The following is a 26,728-nucleotide window of genomic DNA, read 5'->3' on the forward strand; positions in this document are numbered from 1 at the left end:
TAGCAAAAGAATCCTTTACATTTATGTGTTCGTTAAATTTTATTTTATTTCTTATCCAATTGCTGTCCTGAAGTTCAATGTCAAAGTCTACAATTTCTTCTTCTTCTGCTAGTAATTCTGTCATTTGCCCAAATCTGACTTAGCATTTTAAAGCACCCCATTTTTTAACCAATTATGCCTTCTTTAGGTTTTTGGTAAATTGTAAGGGTTTCATACTTCATGTATTATTGGGATTTATACCTAGTTCCTGGGGATCCCAGTAACAAATGGGCAAATATAAACTTTAATAAATTTAAATGAAAAGGTTAGAACTACAGCATAACAGGAAATTTTTTTTTTAAACTCTTTAAAACATGTTAATTTTGAAAAAAAGAAACTGTCCAATCAACTTAAAATCAATTCAAAGCATTAACAAGAACAGCCATCCTTAGCAATTCAATGACATTTTAAATTTCAGTAACAGAAATAAACCATGGGCTTCAGAGACAGAAAGATGACTTTATTTTTTGTAAAATGGTGAACAGGGTTCATACTCATTTTTAAAAGTGAAAATTAAGGACTTTTTACGGACTCTCAAATTTCTAAAGGAATCATCGGAAACTATTAGATAACTTTAGGTACACCATTTCAAAGTTTTCCAGGGGGGGGGGCACAGTATTATATACATATTATAAATACACATACACAAATGCACAATATTGTTTCCAAAAAGCAGGGAGAAGCACAATTGACAAGGATGTCCCATTGTCAGTTAAATTTATTTTTTTTTTTATTTCATACATCACAGGGATGAGTGGTCAGAGAGCAAAATGGAAGAAATTCAAAAAAAAAATACACAAAATCAAAAAGAAAAGGGGAGAGATCAAAATAACCCCTCAAATCCATGACATTCCAGAATTCAACAAAAAATGTCGAACAGCCATAACCAGTTTCAAAGATAATACAAAATTTTTTCCTCATTATATGCTTGAAATGATTGGATAGTTGGATATTGTTCTTAAAGCATTGTATTTATTTCCCAAATTTCAATTATAAAAAAAAAGATCAGGAAAATGGGTATAACTGTAGAAAATTAGTTGTATATTAAAGCATTATTTTTTTGGCACACATTATTGGAGTGAGAGGCAAATTGAAGGAAATGAACTAAAAACTTTTCTTCAAGATACTTAAATTATGATTTTGTTATTATTATTAAAATCTCATTTTGTACAAATTTGCTATACTGAACCATTTTTCTCAAGTTTCTTATTTCTATATAAATTTAAATTTTGAAAGAGAGGCAGCTATTTCTAACTCATAAGTCCTCGAATAAAGGGGCTGATGGAGTCAGAGTTCAATCTTAGCTGCAGCACTCAATAATGTCAGTTTTTAAAATTTTTTTAGAGAAAAATATCTTTATTTAAACTAAAAACATTTAAATTTAAGGTACTGAAAATGAGAACGTAAATTTTAAATTAGGCTTGTTTGTATAGTAAAAAATTACAGCACAGTAAAAAATCTAAGTTTTCCTTATAAGGTAAAAAAAACTTTTGACAGTGAGACAGCGAGAATTGAAAATAAATAAATACATGATTGAGTTTATCCTTTTTCCTTGCATTGGAACTCATAATTTGGTTTTAAAAACTTCATAATACTATTTCAGGATTAAAAAAAAAATATCTTGAAGTTGCTTCATTTAATCATGAAATTCCAAAAAAATTTACACTCTGTAAAGCCTAAGTTAAAACATTAGAGATTCAAAATAAACATTTTGAACGCTTTCTTGATTACATAAAAAAGTAACCATGCCGAGTTTCAATACAATCCGAGACTGTGGGAGTGGACCACATTTTTTTAATTGTCTTTCCGATTTTTTCTCAAATAAATTTGAAAAATAAAAATATGAATGAAATAATGAATAAAATAAGCAGATATGAAGTAGCATATGATGAAAAACCTTCCAACATTAAAAATGATTGAAATATTTACAGGATGCAAAAAGATTGAAATCTCAAGCAAGGCATGCAATTCTCGGCGAAACACGTGTTTGACGTCGTTGGCATGTCTCTCAAAAGTACGTTTTCGGCAAACACGTGGAGGATGATGATATAAGGGGCTAAAATAGAAAAAGGGGACCAAATTTGATATAGTTTTAAAAAATTAAGGAAATTTTAAAAAAATCAAGGACTTTTTAAGGTGAATAAGATAAATAAATACCTTTGTGCTGAACAGTAAAATAAGAAAAATAACGTTAAAAAAAGCAAAAATTTGTGCTTTTTTTAACGTTGTTTTTCTTACTTGACTTTTTAAGGGTTTTGTAGGGACCTTAATTTTTTTTGATGAAATTAAAGGTTTCTTAAGGTTTTTTTAAAGGAAGTACGAACCCTGGGTGAAGAAGCATGAATTAAGAAATTTCAGACAGGGATAAAAGAAAGAGAAATGAAGTCAGTACAGTGGACGTCAGTTATTTGAATCAGTGTTTAATTGCATCAACTGCTTTAATGAATCCAATTGTCAAAATCAGAATAAAATCCAGCTTTGATGAATTAGCCACTTATTTGAATCAGCTGCTTTATGATATCCAAACTGTTTAGAACAAACATGATTCATATAAGCAGCAGTCATTGTAGCTGAAAAATTACAAAATTCAAGATATACAGTTTTTTGAGATCGGGCAGGTATTGAGATAGACAGGTTTGACAATCTTAAGATCAATATGTTTAAATCAAGCTTTTATTATCTCTTTAATAATGACAATAGAATTTAACTAATACACTATTAACATACACATTTCACAGTGCTGCATTGCGGACATACAAACTTTCATGCTAATACAGAGAGCTTCTGTTGGAAGGTTTAAAATAATTATTACAGAATAAAACAAGCATCTTTTGAGTCAAAAATTTATATTTTCCTACTTACGTATTTTCTGATGCTGCTGCAGAACACAATGCTCGATTATCTATTTCTGTTTTAATTTTTTTCCAACATTCAATTCCTGAAAGGAATTAGACTATATATATATATATAATAAAAGTGAAAAATATTGAAAAGACCACACCAAGAGCCCATAGATGCGCAACGCAGCAAAACTAAAAAGCCAAGTAAATATAAAATTAAGCAAACAGAATTACAAATATTAAACAAATTATGAATAACAAATGATGATAAAAAGGAAAAATGCAAACAGCTATTAAGTAGGAATAGAAAAAGAGTGAATCCAGAGCTCATCAGCCGTGGAGGATTCATCAATTAAGGTCAAAAGACCAAAATTTTAACTATAAACTAGAAGAGAATGCTTAATCTCCAGTACATGTAATATAGAGTAACAATGGGCAAACGCACCACTTGCTAAGCTAAAAACAATAAACTAGAGCTCAAACCTAAAATTGGCTAGGAAGTTAATAATAACTTCCGTAAAAATCTAGTTGAAAACATCTGCTTAAGTATAGCCTTCGATGAACATTTCGCTTCTTTTGAAACTGTTTAACTGTGTAAATGTATGATACAACCGTGACAAACCATTTTTTTATGAATCACCGTGGTGGATGAATTTTACACGTGCGAAACAGGCGACTCGGTATGTCTATGGACCGATTTCCGGGTATGTTTTTAATGTTTTGTTGACAAATGGATTGGCTTTTTTATCAGGCTGAACAATGGACAGGATTTGTTTACGCGGATTTCAAGGTAAGACAATTTTGTTATTGGCAGGTACTGTCCCGTGGAAGGCTAATTATCGGAACTTGTTTTCCTAATTAGTCGAGGCGAAACCCCCTGCTTTTAGTTTTAGGTTTGAGCTCTAGTTTATTGTTTTTAGCTTAGCAAGTGGTGCGTTTGCCCATTGTTACTCTATATTACATGTACTGGAGATTAAGCATTCTCTTCTAGTTTATAGTTAAAATTTTGGTCTTTTGACCATAATTAATGAATCCACGGCTGATGAGCTCTGGATTCACTCTTTTTCTATTCCTACTTAATAGCTGTTTGCATTTTTCCTTTTTATCATCATTTGTTATTCATAATTTGTTTAATATTTGTAATTTTGTTTGCTTAATTTTATATATATATATAACAGAACTATAGCAAATAACAAGCAAAAAAAAAAAAAAATTAAGAATGCAAAATATATCAAATCATAATTACAAAAATCTATCATTCTGACTTTTTTTCTTTTTTTTTTGTATCTGAAAACTATTGTTTTTCAATTTGAAACAATGGGGGTTAGGCGATAGCAAAGGTTTTAAATACTAATGTTTTTCATATTGTTATACTTATTTAGCAGAAGTATAAACATATAGTAATATCAACATTTAAAGACAATTCTACATTAGAGTGTATAGTATAGGACCTCAAATCTGGAGTGTTTGAGAATACCTTTTTTTTTTTAGCTTACTGAATTCACCAATGATTAGTTTTGCATGTGACATCACATGATATTGTTACAAATCCTGTAAATAGTAATTATTGTAGTAACGTAACCTGTAAATAGTTTCCCGTAATGAATATACAACCCCTTAACATATGGCTAAAGTATACAACCCCCTATTCTTTTTTTCTTATTTCATTCACTGATTTTATCAATGAAAGTGTAGTTGTAGAACGTTGTAGCATTTTCTGGAATCTTTGAGAGCTCTCTTTTCGGTGTGTATATAAACGGTTACGCGGGATAAAGAAGTTAGTTTTGATTGAGAATTGGAACTGAGAGTGTATTAGCTCTGTTTATTGCAAGGCATTTCGCTGTGTTGTTTTCGTATTTGGAAGTAAATACGTGTGTAAACGTTGAGTTTACGGTGTTGAGTGATATTGATTTAATTGCTGATGATTAATTTAGCAGTTGTTGACGCTTTCCTGTACATAATGTAAATAAATTTCCTGTATTTTTAATCAAGAACTGTGTCATCCTTTCGAGAAAGTTGGAAGTCCCGCCGGATCTGTTACAATTGGCGCCCAACGTGGGGCTTCTTCTGGACTTTCTTGGAGTAAGTGTGACTTTGGACATTTTTTTCATAAAGACTTTTTTTTGAATTAGGACTTTATTTTTATGGTGATTACTCGCGCAATGGATGAACAATTAAAACAACTTCTTGACGCAATCACCTCTGTGAAGAGTGATATGGCGGCTAATCAAGAACAATTAAAAAGTGACTTGACTGCAAGTTTTACGGCTAATCAAGAACAATTAAAAAGTGACTTGACTGCAAGTTTTACAGCTAATCAAGAACAATTAAAAAATGATATGGCAGCTAATCAAGAACAATTAAAAAATGATATGGCGGCTAATCAAAAACCAATTGAAAAGTGATTTAACGGTGCTGAAAAATGACCTAGTTTCTAACCAAGACGAAATTAAAAACAATCTTACTTCGGTAAAGACTGTGATGGAAAATAAATTTAATGAGATAGAGCATCGAGTTGATGCTATTGAAGGAAAGTTTGAGGCAGTTGAAGGCCGATTCATCAGTGGAAAATAAAATCGAAGAGAAATTTGAAGAAAAAATAAGTACCGTTGAAGGCCGATGCAATGCTGTAGAAAATAAACTGGAAGAAGAAGATAGAAAATTTCATCAACTTAAAGAAGACATCTTTAAAGACCTGGAAAGGAGATTGGCGACCGCGGAAAGCAGCTCTGTACAGTTTGACGCTCCCACATCGGTTGCTCGACCGTCCATTAAACTTGCCACATTTGATGGGAAAACTTCGTGGCAGGTTTACAAAACTCAGTTCATGATAGTGGCGGAAGCGAACGGATGGGACTCTGCTACCAAGGACTGCCATCTTGCAGCATCCCTGAGAGGTGACGCAGCGGACATTCTTCAGACCCTTCCGGACAGCCAGCGCCTGGATTTCGCCGCCCTCACATCTGCGTTGGAGCTTCGCTTCGGTGAGAAGTGCCAGAAAGATTTCAGCCGACTCCAGTTGAAGTCCCGTTTCCAGAAAACCGGGGAGACCCTGCAAGAGCTAGCGGCGGACGTCGAGAGACTGTCTCATCTTGCTTTTTGCGAATGTCCTGCGGATGTTCGAGACAACCTGGCACTCAACTACTACATCGACGGGGTTCGAGATCCGGAAATCCAGAAAGCTCTACCAATGGCGGATGTCAAAGACCTGAATTCTGCTGTTGTGTATGCAATGAGATACGAGGCCGCCCATGAAGCAACCCGTATGGATCGCCATCTAATCCGGACTCAGGAAACTGATGAGTCTGATTCCAGGTCGTCCCACCTCGCTGAACTTGAGAGACAACTCAGTGACTTGGCAAGACATCTGAGCAGCATAACAGCCCAAAAGAAACAAGAGCAGAAGTGCTGGAAATGCGGTAGTGAAGGACACCTGGGAAGGAGTTGTCCGGCTCGCCAAGCTACGCAAGGGAAGGAAATCACCACCACCAGAGCTCTGCAGATTTCCTCTTCTAGTAGTGGCAGTGATGGACTTTTCATTTACGCACATGTAAATGGGAACCCCTGCAGACTGATTGTCCACACTGGAGCCAATGTGACAATCATTAGGACAGATGTGGCTCGTGAATTTGGATTGAAACAGCTGTGGACATCGCCACGCGTAAGTCTCCAGACTGTGACAGGTGACAAAATCGAGATTGACGGTAAAGTGGACTTGGAAATAGTGTTTGGAAATGCCACCTACCATCATACGGCATTCGTCGCTAATATCACGGACCCCTTCATTCTCGGATTGGACTTTTTAAAGAAATATGACTTCACCCTGGACTTCAAGACTAATGAACTGCACTCGATGAGAGAAGACATAGCCGTTTTCCCTGCAGAAAGTGATGTAAAATCCGCTCATCAAATAATAGCCCAAACGGATCTATCGATTCCCTCAAGGTCAGAATCATTAATACCTGGCTCCCTTGAAGAAAGCAATAGTTTTCGATTTGGACTCATTGAATACCCTAACCTAAGAAATAACCTAAAAGGAGTGCTAGTAGCATCTACGCTTGTGGACCTTTCGAAGGATGTAATTCCTGTGAGAGTCACCAACGTGAGTGAAAGGCCAAGGAATATCCAGAAAGGTGAAGTGTTAGCAACCTGTACTCCAGTAAACTGCATCATTAGAAGAATCAATTCCCCCGAGACTGTGTCTTCTGAGTCCTTGACATTGAAGTTAATTGGGAGTGCTCCATTATCGAAAGATCAAAGAACTGCTGCGGAACAATTGGTGGACGACTTCAAGCATCTGTTTTCATCTACATCGGAGGATGTTGGCCGTACGAATTTAACGCAGCATAGGATCTACACTGGAGAACACCCCCCTATTAAACAGCATCCAAGACGACTACCGTTCGCTAAGAAGGAAGAGGTTGAAACCCTCCTGAAAGTGATGAAGGAGAATGATGTAATCGAACCTTCATCCAGTCCCTGGGCCTCTCCCATCGTCTTGGTCCGAAAGAAAGATGGCTCCACCAGATTTTGTGTCGATTACCGACGACTGAATGAAATCACCAAGACAGTTACCCTCTTCCACGGATAGACGACACCTTGGACACTCTTTCCGGACACAAGTGGTTTTCGACTCTGGACTTGAAGAGCGGCTACTGGCAGGTTGAGATACACCCTGATGACCGAGAGAAGACAGCGTTTACAACTGGACAAGGCTTATGGCAGTTTAAAGTGATGCCCTTCGGCCTCTGCAATGCACCAGCTATGTTTGAGCGTCTTATGGAGACAGTGTTAAGTGGACTTTCCTACGAATCCTGTCTGGTCTACTTAGACGATATCATCATCGTGGGACACAGTTTCGAAGAACATCTGGCAAATCTTAGGAAGGTTCTGCAAAAGCTTAAGGAAGCCAATCTGAAGTTAAGCCCGTCCAAATGTAATTTGTTCCGCCGGGAAGTGAGCTACCTTGGTCACATCATCTCTTCTGAAGGTGTACAAACCGATCCAGAAAAGGTATCTGCAGTCAAGAGTTGGAGTCGTCCCGAAAACATCCATCAGCTGCGAAGTTTCCTGGGGCTCTGCACGTACTACAGGAAGTTTGTAAAGGGTTTTTCCAACATTGCACGACCTTCGCATAAGCTGACGGAGAGCAAGCAAAAGTTTGAATGCTCCAAAGAATGCGAAGATGCATTACTACGACTGAAGGAGGCTTTAACATCAACGCCTATCCTCAGCCTGAAAAATCCTTTATCCTGGACACTGATGCGAGCAACGAGGGCATCGGAGCGGTTTTATCCCAAGAAATTGACGGAAATGAACATGTCATCGCTTACTGGAGCAAATGCTTATCAAAGTCGGAGCGAAATTACTGCGTCACCAGAAAGGAGTTACTGGCCATAGTGAAAGCTGTAGAACACTTCCATCATTACCTCTACGGCCGAAAATTTCTGCTTCGGACAGATCATGCCTCATTAACTTGGCTTTTGAACTTCAAAAATCCGGAAGGCCAGATAGCCAGATGGATACAGCGGCTCCAGGAATATGACATGGAGATCAAGCATCGAAAAGGGTTATCTCACGGTAATGCTGACGCTTTATCAAGGAGACCCTGTCCTGAGAACTGCCACTATTGTTCCCGAATCGAAAAACAGTATGGAACGACTAGCCCTACCGCCTATCAGGTGACAGTGACTCCAATATCATCAGAACCTGATCCATGGAGTGACGACCAAGTTCGAAAAGATCAACTTGAAGACCCCGACATAAAACCAATTTTGGAGTTCATGGAAAGTGACAGTCGGCGCCCTAGCTGGCAGGACATTTCCATCTTCAGCCCTGCAACAAAAAGATACTGGGCTTTATTGAACTCACTCCATTTACGGAACGGCGTACTGTACCGAAAATGGGAATCTGATGACAGCAAAACGTCTAGGTGGCATTTACTACTTCCCCGATCAAGGATTTCAGATGTTCTGAAAGAAATACATAGTAGTGCGACTGGAGGACATTTTGGTGTCTTGAAAACCCTCAATAAAGTTCAGGAGCGCTTCTTCTGGAGCAAGGCGAAGGATGACGTGGAGAAGTGGTGCCATTCTTGTGACGCCTGTGCTGCTCGTAAAGGACCGAAGAAAAGAAGCAGAGGGAAGCTTCATCTGTACAACGTTGGAGCTCCTTTCGAAAGAATTGGGATCGACATCCTGGGTCCTCTACCAAGAACTGCTGATGGGAACAAATACATTCTTGTTTCCATCGACTATTTCACCAAATGGCCCGAAGCATATCCCATTCCAGATCAAGAAGCTACCACCGTAGCAGAGACTCTAGTTCAACATTGGATCTCGAGATATGGAACACCTTTGCAGATTCATTCCGATCAAGGGAGGAATTTCATCTCTGCTGTGTTTAAGGGCCTATGTCAAATTTTCGGAATTGAGAAAACTAGGACAACACCACTACACCCACAATCGGACGGCATGGTGGAGAGATTTAACCGCACAATCCTTAATAATCTCTCGCTTATGGTATCCAGAAATCAACAGGATTGGGACAAGAAGCTACCTTTGTTCCTGCTGGCTTACCGCAGTGCTGTCCACGGGACTACCGGATATGCCCCATCTCAGATGCTCTTCGGACGAGAGCTTCGGCTACCTTGTGATCTCGTCTTCGGTCGTCCTCCGGATGCGCCTGCATCGCCTGAGGAGTACATCCAGGATCTCCAGGCCCGGTTGGAAGACGTTCATAACTTCGCACGAGAGCGAATTAACATCGCGGCGGAGAAGATGAAGACCCGATACGACACAAGGTCTACTGGACATGAATTCAACGAAGTTGACAAGGTTTGGTTATGGAATCCCATCCAACGGAAAGGTCTTTCACCCAAATTGCAGTCGCATTGGGATGGACCCTACAAAGTCCTTAACCGACTGAATGACGTCGTAGTGAGAATCCAAAAATCACCTAATGCAAAACCTAGGGTTGTACATTATGATCGGTTAGCCCCATACTATGGCCATAGTTCATGAGTATTACGTAAACAACCATGGTTGATAACATAAAAGTTGTAGATAATTTTTGCTTTTAATGTTTAGTAATATTTCTTGTTATTATTGTGTTTCCTTTGCACTATTGGTTATTAATTAATGTGTATATTTGTAAACTTGTGATAGAAGTTTGGCACCCTTTCTGGGGATTGTACTGCCCGGGACGTGCAGTCCTTAGGAAGGGGGCAATGTTACAAATCCTGTAAATAGTAATTATTGTAGTAACATAACCTGTAAATAGTTTCCCGTAATGAATATACAACCCCTTAACATATGGCTAAAGTATACAACCCCCTATTCTTTTTTTCTTATTTCATTCACTGATTTTATCAATGAAAGTGTAGTTGTAGAACGTTGTAGCATTTTCTGGAATCTTTGAGAGCTCTCTTTTCGGTGTGTATATAAACGGTTACGCTGGATAAAGAAGTTAGTTTCAATTGAGAATTGGAACTGAGAGTATATTAGCTCTGTTTATTGCGAGGCATTTCGCTGTGTTGTTTTCGTATTTGGAAGTAAATACGTGTGTAAACGTTGAGTTTACGGTGTTGAGTGATATTGATTTAATTGCTGATGATTAATTTAGCAGTTGTTGATGCTCTTTCCTGTACATAGTGTAAATAAATTTCCTGTATTTTTAATCAAGAACTGTGTCATCCTTTCGAGAAAGTTGGCAGTCTCGCCGGATCTGTTACAATATTTTTTTTTTGTTCTGCAACAAAAATTACACAGGAACGCAGGAAGGATAGTGTTTTGATTTGTTGTGATTTTTTTTTTGTCTGATTTGGCATTTAATATTTGTTACTGCAGTTGAAAATTTTTGAGTTCAACAAAGAAATTCAATTTCGTTATTTCTAAAAGAGCTCATCTCTATATTTATCACATTTTATAGGTGTAGTAAACTATTCAAGAATTTATAAAAAAAAAATTATAAATCCATAACTAAAAAATTAATACAAGAAGTACCGCTCCTAATTCCTGAACCAGAGTACATGCACCCATTTCTTTTTAGTTATTGAACATTATAGATTATGTAATAAACATACACTCCAAAGCAGAATACTGCAAGACAATTCTGTTCAAATGTGAGAGGAAAATTTGGACAAATTTTCTGCAGAAATTCTTTATTTCTTTGAACTCAAGATAAAACTTTGCAGAAATTTTGCACAATTTCTTCGAATTACATTTTAAATTGGAAGAAAATGTAAAATTCTCGCATATTATGCTAATTCAGCAGAATGCGCGTGCAAAATTTTTAATTTGATGCATTCTTGCAGGACTTTAGATTTACTATGAACTTTCTGCAGAATTTCTGCAAAACTAAGATACTTTTAGAAATTCTACTGATTTTTTCAGAAAATCCTTTGACTGCCTGCACCTGCTTTATACCTCATATTCCAGCTTTTTATGGGTTTTTTCCTTAGTTTTCTTTCTTGTTTTACTTTTTCAGGACTCATAACGATCTTATATTTCTTAAAAATCTGAAAAGATTATAATTTTTCATGCATTTTTGGTTCCACATATCCTGATTTTTCCCAATTGGGCTTCATCCACTGCAATTTTCGGCATAAATGTATGTTTTGAAAACTTGCCAACATTAAAACATGTCCGTCGCTGAAAATCGCGTGTCTTGTTTGAGATTTCAATCCCTTTGATCCTTGAAAATCTTTCAATAAGTTGGGAAGTTTTGAGGCGTTTAATAACATGCTATCAGAACTCGACTCATTTTATTTATTATTTTAGTAATTTATTTATTTATTAACATTATTTTAATTATTTTCTTTTCATGCCATGAAAAATAAACTAAAAAAACATGGTTTGAGATACAGGTTTTTTTTTTTTTTCTATCATTTTAAGAAAGCATGTAAGTACTTGTGGAGAATCTCAATCGGTTTAGGTTTTACAATTTGTTAAAGTTTTTGGGATTTTATAGTTTTTATGATCAACTAATTTTGTAACTTCAGTGATTTTCAATTCATCTTTTAGCGGCTATCGGGTGAAGTAATAAACATTTTACATTTGACAACTTGTGCCTAAATGCAAAACACTTTTTCCATTTTACTTCTTTTTGACAAGTATCTTTCAAAGACTATTTTGTATTGGGCTGCAAAAAGCGAAATGGACTGTCCAGCCTTTCCCTGATATTAGAATTTAAAAAAAAACATTGTTTTCTACAAGCTAACGTCAACATACTTGAGAAATACAATTGGAAAGAAAAAATTTCAAGCAACAAAATAAGTCCAGATTAATCAAACTTTTAAAAACAAGCAAAATATTAAATTGGCTTTAAAAAATAAAATACTACCTTTTGAGTCATAGTTGTCCTTCACAGAAAATTCACGTTGAGCAACCAATATACAGTGCTAAAATAAAGGAAGAATTACTAATGCAAAAATGAAATGATTTTCATTAATACATTTCAGGGTTGGCAAGTTTCTGCCGAGGGGGTTAAAACCACTGGTAGAAACCGGTTAAAACCGGCATGGCAAAAACCACTTTCTGCCAAATTTGCCGCAGAAACTGGCAAAAACTCACAAAATGAAAAAAAATTAAATTATTGACATGCATGGAAAAATAATGATTAACCAAAGCACAATTTAATTACAATATTACCACAATTTAAAATCAAATGTTACATTGTTTGGATCCTGCAATTGCTTCTTAGAAAAGGTGGTTTCTAAAATCTAAACAGTTTCTCAATGTAATATGTACAAATGAGAAACTTTAGCATATTCCTGCAACAGAAGAGCTAGCAGGCAATGCATGAAGGAACAAGCAATGTTGGTGAAACTTTCATCTATTGTATATTTTTTTTAACTGGTCCACCATGTAGTAACTGGGGTAGTGGGAGAAATTCAGCAGGAAAAATAAGTTTCGTGAAATAGGGCCAGTTTGTTTTGCAAAGCTGTGAAATTAGGTACAAAATCTTTGTTAATATTGACAGGCAAAATTCTGGCACTTTCTTCTTGAAGCACGTGATAATTTTTATCACAACCAATTTTAGACAAAGCATATAAAAAAGTAAATTAAAATCAGAAATGACTTTTATTTTGTATGTCGCTCCTCTTTCCTGAGCACCTATATGATTTTTCGTCCTTTGTTAGATTAATCCAAACATTACGAGCATCGGCAATTGAAAAGTTCCCTTCTCAAACTAAATCAAGGGCATTAGCACAGGATTTTATTTTTTTAAATGATAAAATGAAGTTTAATTTTTTAGTTTACTTAAATGAATATCATTTAGCAATCACTTAAGTAATTAAAAATGCTTTCAAGTTTTTGCCAGTTTCTGCCGGTTTTTACCGGTTATAACCAGTTTCTGCCACTGGCACGGCAAAAACTAGTTTCTGCCGGCAGAAAGCCAACCCTGATACATTTACAGTACAACCCTCATTTAATCGGACTGACTGGGACCAAAGGTAATCCAGATAAACGGAAATTTGCGTAGTATGGGTAATGAGGGAAACACATTCCTACATAGGCAGACTTATTTTTGATTGCAGTAAAAAAAATAATGCTTTGTAATAAAATTACATAGGATTGTTAGTCACAAATACTTAAACATTTATAATAGAGCTGCAATGGTGTCGAACTGACATTCCAAATTTGGCAAGTTGTTTGTTAGATTATTACAATTTATTATACAACACCTTACAGAAGTTATACTTTAATCAAAATAAACAGCAAATATTTGGCGCCTTCATAGGTCTGTTCTTGCTATTATCAGGGGTGCTGCCATCCACCCCCAAGAGCAAGGACACACCTCCTCCCCAAATTACAAATACCACAAATACCCCTCCAAAAAAGAGAATGATACCTCTCAAAATACCCCTCTCCCCTAGGTGGGCACCCTTGTTATCATATAATTTAGAGCAATTATTTTAGTGAATATATTTTTTTTAACTCTACAAATTTGATCCAGATAAATTGGATATCTATATAAACGGGCGGTTGGATCTACTGTATTTCTAATAGGTATTAGGGCTGGGCAATGTAGGAATTTTTACATTGTGATGCATCGCCAACCTTACATTGCGATGTAGCAATGCATTACAATGTGGCAAATACATCACATTGTTTTTTTAACTTAAACTTGCTTGTTTAAGTTTTACAAAATACAGTGAAGCACCATTTATATGTTTCTCTTTTATACGTTTTTACCAGTTATACGTTTTTAAAATTGTTCCCTGCAGAGTCTAATACACATTAACCTACACCTATTATATGTTTTTTCATTTGTACACTTTTTCATACAGTCCCTTTAAAAACGTATAAACGGTGCTTCACTGAATATCAGGGTTCATACTCTATTGGGATGAAAAAATTCCATGACTTTTCCAAGACTTTTTCATGACTTCATAAAAATGTTCATGATCTTGTTACATGAAGAGAATAATACTATTTACTATCAAACTTTACACTTTTTTCGGAAAAGATTATTAGCAAAACTTCTACACGAATGTCACTACCTCATCAAAGCACTTACATGTGATTGAAAAAAGATCAGTGTACACTTAAAAAAACTAAACAATTTTTATTTGTCTTCATCATATAAATTTAAGTAAAGTAAAATTGAGTGAATGGAATATAATGATGCTTAAATGTCTAATAATTTTTTTTTTTTATAAACAAATAGCAGGATAATGAATGGGACAAAGGTAGAATGAATCATTACTAAGTTTCAATAAATGTGCTTCAAAAGTTGCCTTTTAATGTTAACTGCATTTAATCATCCACATAATTTGACAGTAGCTTGGTTCTTTGAAGTAAAGCTACATTCTTTAGAAAATTCATGTTGCTAAACCAGATATTTATTTTTAAAAAACATTGAGTAGTGAATGTATCTTCTAATTCAAATGTACTTGTTTACTTATTTGCCCATTTTCAAATACATATTAACTAATAGATTCAGAAATTTCAGAACATAGTGTTTGATTCCAGACGTTGAACATAGTGATTTTAGGGGGGGGGGGGGGGTACCCCTGAGTACTGTTTTAGAACATCAGAATTCCCCTATTACTGTCTTCTATCGCTTGAGTAAAGATATTTAATTGATAATGACTTGAACAACATTAAGATAAACTATAATAAATTTAATAATAAAAGTTTTTACATTACTTGTAATAGAAACAAACTCGGATGCAATTGGATTGCATTTTTTGAGTGGGAGGGGTAAAATCAAAAACGTGCAAGTTTGCGACTACAGAATATAAAATATAAGAAATATTGAAAATAATGGTAAATTTAAAATGAGTGGTGTCCAATCACAGTGCAAAAAAAGACGAGTGGCTGCTACATAAGTAGATGTAATGAGATTTCAAAATTTATATTTTTTTTCGGGATCGTTCAGTTTTTCAGTTTTAAGTGTTTATGTGCAATACTGTTAAATCATTCAAGATTTCTAATGCTCTTTTAGCTGCTGTTACTTTCCCTTTGCCCAGGACATTTTCCCATGACTTTAAATAGATTTCCATGACTTTGAATGAAAATTTCAACTTTCCATGACTTTTCCAGGTCTGAATTTTTAAAAAAAAATTTCCATGACTTTCCAGGATTTCCATGATCTGTACAAACCCTGGAATATACAAGGTATAAAAATTGTCATGCCAGACATGGATTAACAGATTCCAAAGAAATTGTTTTGTATTATAAAGTAGTGCTATAAGTGCAAGTTAGTAAAAATATTGAAGACAAGTTTTGAGATTACAATGAGCCTACTTTTTCAATGCAAAAGGATGCGAGTTAATGGATGCAAAGTCATGCATTCCATTCAAAAGCTCACATATACTTGCATCAAAAAATTTTTTTTCCTGGTAATCAGTTTATTCAAACAGGGATAGAAGTGACATTTGCCAACAAAAATATAGGAAAATATAGGAATTTTCTGAAAAAAATATAGGAATTTGATGGAAAATATAGGAACTTTTTGCAAACAATATAGGATTTTTTCGAAATATAGGAACATTTTGAAAATAAAAAGAGGACATACTGGAATTCTTATAACAAGGCAGGCCAGTAGGACATTTTTTTTTTCAAAATGCAATACAGTCGAACCTGTCTATCTCGAATTTTACGGCACATAAGAAAAATTCGAGATATGGAGACTTCGAGATACAGAAGTTTTGAAAAAAGTTCTAAAAATATGTGATTGGAGCAATGACTCGAAAGTAAAACTTTGGGAGCAATTTTACTAATCAACAATGTCCCCTTCCTTTCAGTTTCAGAATGGATTTAATTGCTGGAAAACTAGCTTTTTGTACATAAAGTTTTAATTCTGGAGGATTATGGGACTGCTAATATTAAGAAAAGTGCTTTCTGTCTCCAAATTCCAGTCAATAAAGATTGTTGTGGATGGAATTCAAGAAAGACACTTAAGTCGAAATTCGAGTTATGCAGGTTTTCAGAAAATTTCATTCAAGACAAACATGGGGGAAAACATTGAATTAATACTTTATGTGCAGGGAAAATGAAAAACTTCGACCCAGAGAGGTTTTCGAGATAGGCAGGTTCGAGATAAACAGGTTCGACTGCACTACTATTTGATTACAAACATGTAATAACACTACCTGACATAAGTGCAATACATACGCATAAATAAGTCTAAAAATACAATTCTGCTTTGTACTTAGAATTTTAAGCACTTAAGCATCTTGTCTGATTCCATCCCGTGAATGACCAAATATGGCGACTATGTTTCACACGTAGCTGCTGGTCCGGTAGCTTTCCGGTTGGAAAAAAAATGATAGCTCCAGATTTACCCTATTATGTTGTTTGTATATTTATTTTGTGAATGAGCTGCTTTTGAATGTGGAATTTTGTGAATGGGGCCGCTTTTACGATGCGTAAATTTGTGAAGGGGCCGCAAAGTGGACCCAATTTGTGTCTGGAACGACCCCAAAGTGTGCATGTCTTTCCGACTTCCTCAATTCTTTTAAAATCGCGAACAGCTTTGCGTATTCTTTTTTGAAAACTTGGCTGTGCGGCCTCTTCGGAAGCATTATTATTAAAATGAACGTTTAGTTGATACGCGAACTGCAGCACCTACATTCCACACAATTAAAACCAAAACAATCGAAGTTGAGATGAGCTATCCCGCAAGTAGCAATAATTGCAACCATAGCCAAACGCAAAGTTCCGAAAAAAGAAAAAAAATCGTACGTGTGGAGACCTGAAACGGTAAGTGGCCGGAGAGCCCTTCCTAGAATGACATCATCAAAACCTACACAGCCCATGCGCCCATCACGATCGCCCAAGTTCATCGACGCCGAGTTCGAAAGTGAAGTTTTGAGGACTTGCGCAGGAGCTTCATGGGCTCAGAATTGAGCGGCAGAGACGAGCTAAAGTCAAACGCTGCTCCACTCAGGAAGAAACATGGTACAGGGCACTCAACACATTTTAGCTTTAGAAAAGGAAGGAGACCATTTTCAATTAAAAAGAGGACTAAAGAGGACCAGTTAGGATTAAAAAGATGACCTTGGGAGGAACATTCATTTAATTTCAAGGAAGCACCAAAAGGCAAATTAGCTGCCTGCTGCTAAATCCATGAAGATAATTTGTTAATTAACCATAATACTGAGATTTTTAATGATACAATTCCTTTATCTTCTGCACAACTGTTCTTTTTATCCATTGAATAATAATATTATTTACACAAACATTTGGATGGGAGGTGGGGGGGTTGCTGGTAGTCTCACAGAAGGATAGATGAAGTTGTGCTTCATCTTTCCTTAGTTTAAAATTATTTTTGTGTTTTTCTGTCTTGTAATGCTTCTTAATAGCATTATACCCTTCAAAACCGATAGGAATCTATCACACACCAAACAGATCTACTGTATTCAAAGTTTTCCTAAAAATGTCTGAAATGCTCAATCACAAAGGGAAGCAGATCACATGAGGCTTAGTTTTGCAATTTTCATATTCAAAGTATATTTTCAAGAATCATAAAGCTTACATTAAAAAATTACTCCATGATTGCAGAGCCATGAGTGCTTTGAACTTTTATGGGGGGGAACAAATCCCCCCTTAGCAGGCATCATGCCGCCTGCCTTGTCTAGTGGTCAGAGAAGTCTGACTGCGACAGGAAGATCCGGGTTCGAATCCCGGCTCGGGCATGGACGTACTTTCTTTTGTCCTTTCTTTGTGTGAATCTAATGTTATGCTGTGAATAATTGCCTACCCTATAAACTGGTCCTTATGACATGTGTGTACTGTGGAAGTCGGACTTCACACAAAATGACAGTGCGGTTGGAAAAATGAAGCAGTGCACCCCAAATTGCCAGCCTAGCTGGCACATGAGAACAACAGCAGGCATCATGACAATGAAATGATGTACACAAATTCAACTTGATGAAATTACATACTTCAACTTTGTTTCATATACAAATACTACTTTAAAATGCTATGTACTAAATTATTTAAATTTAATATCCCCCCCCCACACACAAAAAAAAAGTAATAAACGAAAATAAGCAAAGAATAATCAAAATTAAGTTTGAAAAACTAAATAAACTCGAATTAAACACAAAAATTATTAATTTTTTAGTTATTTAAATAAAAATTAAAACGTATCATGTCAAAATAACTTCTAATTGTCATAAATATAAAAATATTTATAAGATGCAAAACTATTGAAAGCTCACAGAAGCATATTTTCACGAACCAAGTTCAATGTTGGCATGTTTCCCATAAAACATTTATTTTCTACTAAATTAAACATAAAACATGCTAATCTAAGGTGGCATATGGGAAAATAACATTCGATTGGGAAAAATATTTCAACATTTACATGATTCAAAAACATTGAAATTTCAAACACAAAAAGCAATTTTCCACGAAGTCCGAGTAAGTTCAATGTTACCGTGGTTTACAAAATAATTCCTTCGTTAATTATTAAAATTAAATGAAAAATAAGCTAATCTAAAGTAGCATATGTCAAAATAACTTCCAATTGTGGAACACATCAAAATATTTACAAGATGCAAAAGGATTGAAATTTCAAACGCGAGAAGCATTTTTCCGCGAAATTCGAGTAAGTTCAATGTTGCCATGGTTTCAAAAATAATTCCTTCATTAATTATTGAAATTAAACGAAAAATAAGCTAAGCTAAGGTCATGTCAAAATCACTTTGGATTGTAAAAAGCATCAAAATATTAACAAGATGCAAAAGGATTGAAATTTCAAACGCGAGAAGCAATTTTCTGCGAAGTCCGAATAAGCTCAATGTTACCATGGTTTCCGAAGTAATTCCGTCGTCAATTATTGAAATTAAACGAAAAATTCGCTAAACTAACGTAGCATATGTCAAAATAACTTCCAATTGTGAAACACATCAAAATATTTACAAGATGCAAAAGGATAGAAATTTCAAACGCGAGAAGCAATTTTCTGCGAAGTCCGAATAAGCTCAATGTTACCATGGTTTCCGAAGTAATTCCGTCGTCAATTATTGAAATTAAACGAAAAATTCGCTAAACTATCGTAGCATATGTCAAAATAACTTCCAATTGTGAAACACATCAAAATATTTACAAGATGCAAAAGGATTGAAATTTCAAACGCGAGAAGCATTTTTCCGCGAAATCCGAGTAAGTTCAATGTTGCCATGGGTTAAAAATATTTCCTTCGTTAATTATTGAATTAAATGGAAAATAAGCTAATCTATAGCAGCATATATCAAAATAACGTCCAATTGTCAAATACATCAAAATGTTTACAAGATGCAAAAGGATTGAAATTTCAAACGCGAGAAGCAATTTTCCGCGAAGTCCGAATAAGCTCAATGTTACCGTGGTTTCTAAAATAATTCCTTCGTTAATTATTGAAATTAAACGAAAAATACGCTAAACTAACGTAGCATATGTCAAAATAACTTCCAATTGTGGAACACATTAAAATATTTACAGGATGCAAAAGGATTGAAATTTCAAATGCGAGAAGCATTTTTCCGCGAAATCCGAGTAAGTACAATGTTGCCATGGCTTCCAAAATAATTCCCCCGTTAATTATTGAAATTAAATGAAAAATAAGCTAATCTATATCAGCATATGTCAAAATAACTTCCAATTGTCAAAAACATCAAAATGTTCACAAGATGCAAAAGGATTGAAATTTCAAACGCGAGATGCAATTTTCCGCGAAGTACAAATAAGTTGAATGTTGTCATGGTTTCAAAATTTTTCCCTTCTTTAATTACCAAAATTAAACGAAAAATAAACTAAACTAAGGTAGCATATGTTAAAATAACTTCCAATTGTGGAACACATCAAAATATTTACAAGATGCAAAAGGATTGAAATTTCAAACGCGAGAAGCATTTTTCCGCGAAATCCGAGTAAGTTCAATGTTGCCATAGTTTCCAAAATCATTCCTTCGTTAATTATTGAAATTAAACGAAAAATAAGCTAAGCTAATGTCAAAATCACTTTGGATTGTAAAAACATCAAAATATTAACAAGATGCAAAGGGATTGAAACCTTAAACACGAAAGCAATTTTTCGCGATAAATCAAACCGAATATATATATGTTCAGAAAATTGCACTATTGAAACACAATCCAATGATTTTTGAAAGAATTCAAGTAATAAAGAAACTTTTCATACATTTTCAAGGTTTTCAAGCACTTGAAAAAAAAAAAAAGACCTTTTTTTTTCCAATAACCTTTTAAGGTTTTTTTAATGGGCGTACGAACTTGGTTTAACACGCGCTGCGGCGGCGTGTTTGGGTGTACAGTAACTTTTAACGAAATGAAAAAACTTTTAAAATGTGATATTTAAGTAAAAACTATGTAAAAGCGGACTAATTAGACTGAAATGTTAAAAAGCGGTCTAAAGCGGACTTTACCATAAAAAACGAACTTTGGCGGGAAAAGCGGACCATTTGGGAGCCCTGCTTAGATAAAATGGCGTCTGCGCGTCGCTCGCGGAAATGCAGTAGCAAAAAGTCGGGGGAAAAGTAAAAAAAAAGGAAGCGGAAACTGAAAATATAGGAAAATATAGGAATTATAGGAAAATAGGAACCTTTTTCAGAAATATAGGAAAATATAGGAATATAGGAACGCTGCGATGCCTGTTCAAATTGCTTTTATATTGCAGTGTAAAATGCAAAAAAAAAAAAAAAAAGATTTTGAAAAGAATAAAACTAAAATTTCTTACTTCAAATGTGTGTTCAAGTAACTTTTGTAGTCGTGTATCAGAAGGCAAAGATGGATCAATAAGTTCAGAGAATCCTAGAAATAAAAATTAAAAAAAAACTTGATTTTCAACCATGCGAGTGAAGTACATATTTTTGAGAAAGCCAGATAAGTTAGTTTATAAAACCGTAGAAAAGAAAATATTTACTTATAATGTAACAAGTACAATTTATTTGTATAAAAAAATACTTTTAGTTTTTTAAATAGCATGAGAAGAAGAGCATCATTTTGCTTACACATTTTCAAATTATTGTGTGTGTGTTTTTTGTTTTTTTTAATTTAACATTTACAATGCGTTTTTTCACAAGAGAAATTCATCTGCATAAAATAATATTGTGACTTATGCTCATGCCTTCGTATTTTCAGCAGAAATTTTTTTTCTAAGGTAGAATAATTATGAGAAGAAGCAAAGAAAAAGCTATGAAATGTGAATCAAAAAGTTATTTAAATTTATAGTTTAAACATTAATGCAAAATATGTATTGCATATTCATAATAAAATAAATGACCTTGTATTCCTGTATACTATTATCAGGCTTTGTAGTGGCTTTGGAAAAAAAATCAGGACTATTTATAATATTGAACTTTATATTATCTGCATCAGATCTAGAAAAGTTGAAAACGTGAACACTGTTCACAGAAAATTTTTTAAGTTTGCACACAGCTTTGACATTTTCTTTATAAATTTCTTTAAAACCAGCTTTTCTTGTCTGTGCTATGTCTTGATTTTGTTGGTTGTGTAGCAGAAGTAGCTGGTTACATAGGAAATTGGTACATTTAAAAATCATGACATATATTATCAACCAAGCTGGTCTCATGGTAGTAGCTCTCAACTTGTTTATAACTTGAAATTTTTGCTGTCTGTTGAAGGCAATTTAGGATTTGGGAGGCACTTCTTCTTTTCTTATTTTGCAGAAAAGTTTTAAGAAATTTTTTTTTTTCAGTTTTACGCTTTATCTAGGTCTGATCTCCATACATCAATGTGAGTCACATGTAGGTATATCTATGTATTTCATCATCACATGTACCGGTGCATATTCATTTATTTCTTTTACTGGAAACAACAGCATTGAAAAAGACGAATGCAGTCTGATAAATAATTAAAAGCAATATTACTGTAAGAATTTGCAACAAAATTATACATTTATTTTAGATGGAAGTTTGTATTTCAAACATTCCTGTTGTTACTTATGTGTATTAAGGTGCCCCTAATAATACATTCAGATTTCCAAAATATATTTATTACTGCAGTATGGCTTTAACTGACATTAAAATCTATAGTATGTTAAATCTATAGTTATATATTTCATAGTAACAGTTCAAGTTTGAGAAGAAAAATATAATCAGTTATTAAAATAAAAACTAACTTAGGTAGCACATATTAAAATAAAGCTATCAACTTTAAAAGTAATAAAAGCATTTAATGCATACAAAATTATTGAAATATCTAACATGGAATTTAATTTTCAGTGAAGGAGATGTTCATCGTCAGTAAATCTCCCCTCAGAAAAAAAGTTTTACAAACAGACATGATAGAAATTTAATTGAAGTACTAGAGATTTAATTTAATAATTCTTGAAAATTATTCTAATTCCACTTGCTTATTTGCTTTCCACTGAAAAAAAAGTCAAATTCTATCATTTCTCTATTGTTAGTATCGAATCCAAATCAAGTTTCTTTTAATGTCTCAAAAATACATCTCTGTAGATACTGCGCTTTATCTTCGAACGTTTATGTTAACATCTTTAAAAAAGTTCCCTCTCATTTGTCTTTTTTGAAAACTTAATTTCAAAGTAAGAAAAATAACACAGTTATATATATATATATATATATATATATATATATATATATATATATATATATATATATATATATATATATATATATATATATATATATAAAAGTAGGCTCAATCATTTGTTTCTTTTCATATTTTGCAATATTTTAAAAGGAAAAAAGAATTTTAATGCTTTTTTTTTTAAATTTCTCTATGGTTGCAATCAGAGAAAGAAAAAGGGTTTTAACAGTTGTTGTCACTAAGGTGATAGTTTGAGCAATCCGAAACTCTGCCCGTTTCCATTGGGTCAACTCTCATTGGATGATTTCCTTTGTTTACATTGTAGTACTTTGTTTACATTGAGTTGCAGGTACCAAATTTGGCAGTTTTTGAAAAAATACGCCAAAGTGACCCGGTTACAATAATTCTACCTATTTTTTTTTTCAAAATGAGGCTGAAAGTAATGGTGGTTAGTCAAGGTGTGTAAGAAAAATTGCACATTTTAATTATTAAGCACTTGGCCTGATTGTCACGGAGAAATCAGAGGCCTGATTTTGCTCATATTTCTGCAACTAGACCACTTAGAGAGTTCAGGATTTCACTAAATGATTTGTTTAATCTTAAGGTACAACTTAGCGTTGAAAAATTAAAATTCTAGAATAAAATTATTACTTCAATTAGGATGGAAAACAGCAAATTTCATGTAATTTCCATACTAAATGTTTAAATATAAAACCCATTATCATAAATTTCGTTGTCTTGCAACAGTAATGTTAAAAGCAATCATAATGAAAATTTTGAATCAAGGCTTCTCTGAAGCAGGAATGAAATTTGCAAGCATAAATCCTAGAGAGGAACAAGGATTAAATTTTAGTGTCAACTGCTTACAGTTTTAGACAGGTATATAGGTTTTTCCCTTTTAATACTGAGCATTTATATGGAAAATAAGGGGAAGTTTCGTTAAAAAAAATTCAAGTTCGGGTAAAATTATTCTATTTCAGAAATACATTTCCATTAAAAAGGATAAAATAACAGAATTTTTTTAAAAATACTAAGCAATTTTCATAATGCATTCAAAAGGACAAAATAACTTTTCTGGGTTAGAAATGACAATTTAAGAATTAATGTAGTTTTCGAAAATTCGAAGAAAATGACACCAGAAATGAAGAAAAGTGTGGTTCTAGTCATTTCAAACCAAATTTTCCCAGCTAGGTAATGATAAGAAATTCTGCTCATGACTTGAGCCGCACTTTTCTTCATTTGTGGTGTCATTTTCTTGGAATTTTCGAAAACTACAGGAATTCTTAACTTGTCCTTTCTGACCCAGAAAAGTTGTCTTGTCCTTTTAAGTGCATTATGAAAAGTGCTTAGTATTTTTTTTTTATAGAAAATCTGTTATTTTGTTCTGAACTGTTACTTTTGGAATAAAAGCAATATTGCAAGAGTCTGAAAATCTGTTACACCCACTGAAAGAGGAATCTATGAAGTTTTGCTAATTGAAGTTAAGATTGTATGACACAGTGTAGTTAAATTTAGAGCAACAAACTCTAAAAACAAAGCAAAATCAATCTGTAAAAATGAAACCATCTTATTTTAATCAGTGATTTTGTTTAAAAAATCACCTGATTCAAATCTGATTTTTTTTAAAGAAAACCACTTAATTTAAATCAACAAACCCTGTTTTGAAGCTGAAAAATACTAAACCAAACTTCATGTTAACTCGTTCAGTGCCCCCTTGTAAAGCAAGAATGATCATTGGGGTACCAAACTTGTATTAAAAAGTAAAATTATTTATAAGTGAATCAGTAATAATACTTAGAAGTAACATTTTTTAAATTAATAAACCTATTTTCCTTTACCACGCATCTGCAAAAGCAAATAAATAACAAAGACAGAAATAAAAGATTCGCAGAATTGCTAAGGTATCATCCATGCTTGGATTTTACTTTTTGAAAAACTGTTGCAGTCCACAGATCTACTTGAGCCAAAGAGGAAAAGTGCACGTGTTAATCTAATAAATTCTAAAAGCAGGAGCAAAATGTATTTCTTTAGGGAATAAAAAAACCATAAATGAATGTTTTAAATATATTTTTACGAAGTAATTTGAAACCAAAGTGATTTACCATTAGTAGCATAACCACCAATACTCCGGCTACGTCGGCGTCCATCACAATAACTCTTACGTTTTGGCATAGTTTAATAAATCATGGATTTATCGAAACCACACAAATCTTGCATTGGTTTGCTTTATAAACATCATCCGCTTTGATTTGTTTACCACGGCCCGTGCGTAAGATATGTCATTTGACATTTGAGTTTCATTCAAAATCAAACAAATCAATCGTTAATTAACCGCCAGTTCATATTTCGCGCGGCGGAGAGGCCACTGCACTGGGGAAGAGGTGCCGTCCCAAAATGAAAAATAATACATAATAAAGTAGAAATATTGCAATTCGCAAGTAGTTAACGTAATGCAGTTCAGGTAAAAATATGTTGTGATGCATGTCTAAGCATTTAAAATCATATAGTAGCACCCTTTACTCGTGTTCTTTAAAACGAATACATTTCAGAACTTAAATTTGGCAACACTCTGTTATTATTTGTTGTAGTTACCTTTCTTTAGTTTTTGTTGTTTTTGTATTCATGCTGAATGAAGTTTGAAGTTATTTAGTTTTTGACATCATTTTTTCCTTTCAAAATGGTTAGTTTAATGTTTGAAATGCATAATATTATGAACCTTTACTTGATAAACAAACAAGTCTTTGGTATAATTCTTAAAACACTCTTGTTATTTTAGATATAGCACATTTGCTTGTCTTGTAAACGGAGCGGGAGGGTATCATTTTTTGCATAATTTAGTGCAAGAGTCAGGGGCGTAGCTGAGGGGGGGGGGGTTGCCCCCCCCCCCGAAACGTTAGTCTCAAAAAAAGAGAAAGAAGAGAGTAGAGAAAGAAAAAAAAATCAAAACGACTTTTTTTTGAGTAACAAAGGTCAAAAATTCACTTCGCTCCACCCCCCCCCCCCCAATGGCATTGAAAATCTGCTCCATGTGTGACCCTCAAGCATAAAGACGCCTCCCTCTGCTGTGACAATTTTTTGATAATTGAGTGAAATTTGACACTTTGCTTTAGAAATGAGATTGATTTGTTAAATCCACGTATATGCAGCCTTTCTTTGTCATATATTCCGCAAATTGTTAAACATGTTTAATTTTATAAGCTGCCCAGTGGGAATATTGCATACAGTCGAATTTGTAATTTCGAATTTCACATTAAAGAAAAATCGAGATAAAGAGGTTTTGAGGTACGGGGGCTTTAGGAGACTTTTTATAGAAATTTGAAATATGATGGTGAAAATTTGAAATCAATACTAAAGACAATATGGGCTCTTGATTAAAATTCCTCTTTATTAGTTTTGTTATGTATTTATTCTATTATTACATTATTAAGTGCTTTATTGCAAGTTTAAGGAATCATTTTGATAGTAAAAGAAACTTTAAGCATATCTTTTTCAAGAAAAATTCTTTTATTGCTTTTTGGTCCCTGATTTTTTAATTTTTTTTTTTTTTTGGATTCATTATTTATCCTCTTGAGGTTAGCAATTGCTGCAAATCTAGCTTGGCCAGTATTCTACGATTTTCCTTTCCTCACTCCAATCATTTCGATTTTCTAAGGAATCACAATTTTAAGAAAGAGAGCAACCAAAGAACAATAGTACTAATCCAGTTAACAGATCGAAATGGCTTTTAACTTCAATGATCTATAACCATAAACTTGAAATGTTCATCTTAAATGTCAAACCTGTTAATTTCACCCTTTTACTCTTCTTCCAAGAAAGTGCGCGAAAC

The 26,728-nt window shown here is 34.0% G+C and overlaps 2 protein-coding genes across 2 annotated transcripts in view; one reads left to right on the forward strand and one right to left on the reverse strand.

The window, feature by feature from the left end:
• The window catches only part of LOC129226950 (uncharacterized), a 43,905-nt gene extending 18,762 nt beyond the window's left edge, over positions 1 to 25,143 (reverse strand). Inside the window, exons 1-4 of the mRNA XM_054861579.1 lie at positions 25,005 to 25,143; positions 21,068 to 21,141; positions 12,222 to 12,279; positions 2,902 to 2,977 (exon numbers count right to left, since the gene is read on the reverse strand). Of these exons, the coding sequence (XP_054717554.1) occupies positions 2,902 to 2,977; positions 12,222 to 12,279; positions 21,068 to 21,141; positions 25,005 to 25,074 (278 nt within the window). The 5' untranslated portion in view covers positions 25,075 to 25,143. The remainder of the gene's footprint in view (positions 1 to 2,901; positions 2,978 to 12,221; positions 12,280 to 21,067; positions 21,142 to 25,004) is intronic.
• Positions 25,144 to 25,494: 351 nt separating this feature from the next.
• Positions 25,495 to 26,728, forward strand: part of LOC129225509 (leucine zipper transcription factor-like protein 1) — a 48,796-nt gene continuing 47,562 nt past the window's right edge. The window contains exon 1 of the mRNA XM_054859938.1: positions 25,495 to 25,582. Coding sequence (XP_054715913.1) covers positions 25,580 to 25,582 — 3 coding nt within the window. The 5' untranslated portion in view covers positions 25,495 to 25,579. The remainder of the gene's footprint in view (positions 25,583 to 26,728) is intronic.

This window comes from Uloborus diversus, chromosome 7 (assembly GCF_026930045.1).
Source record: "Uloborus diversus isolate 005 chromosome 7, Udiv.v.3.1, whole genome shotgun sequence".
Classification (NCBI taxonomy): domain Eukaryota; kingdom Metazoa; phylum Arthropoda; class Arachnida; order Araneae; family Uloboridae; genus Uloborus; species Uloborus diversus.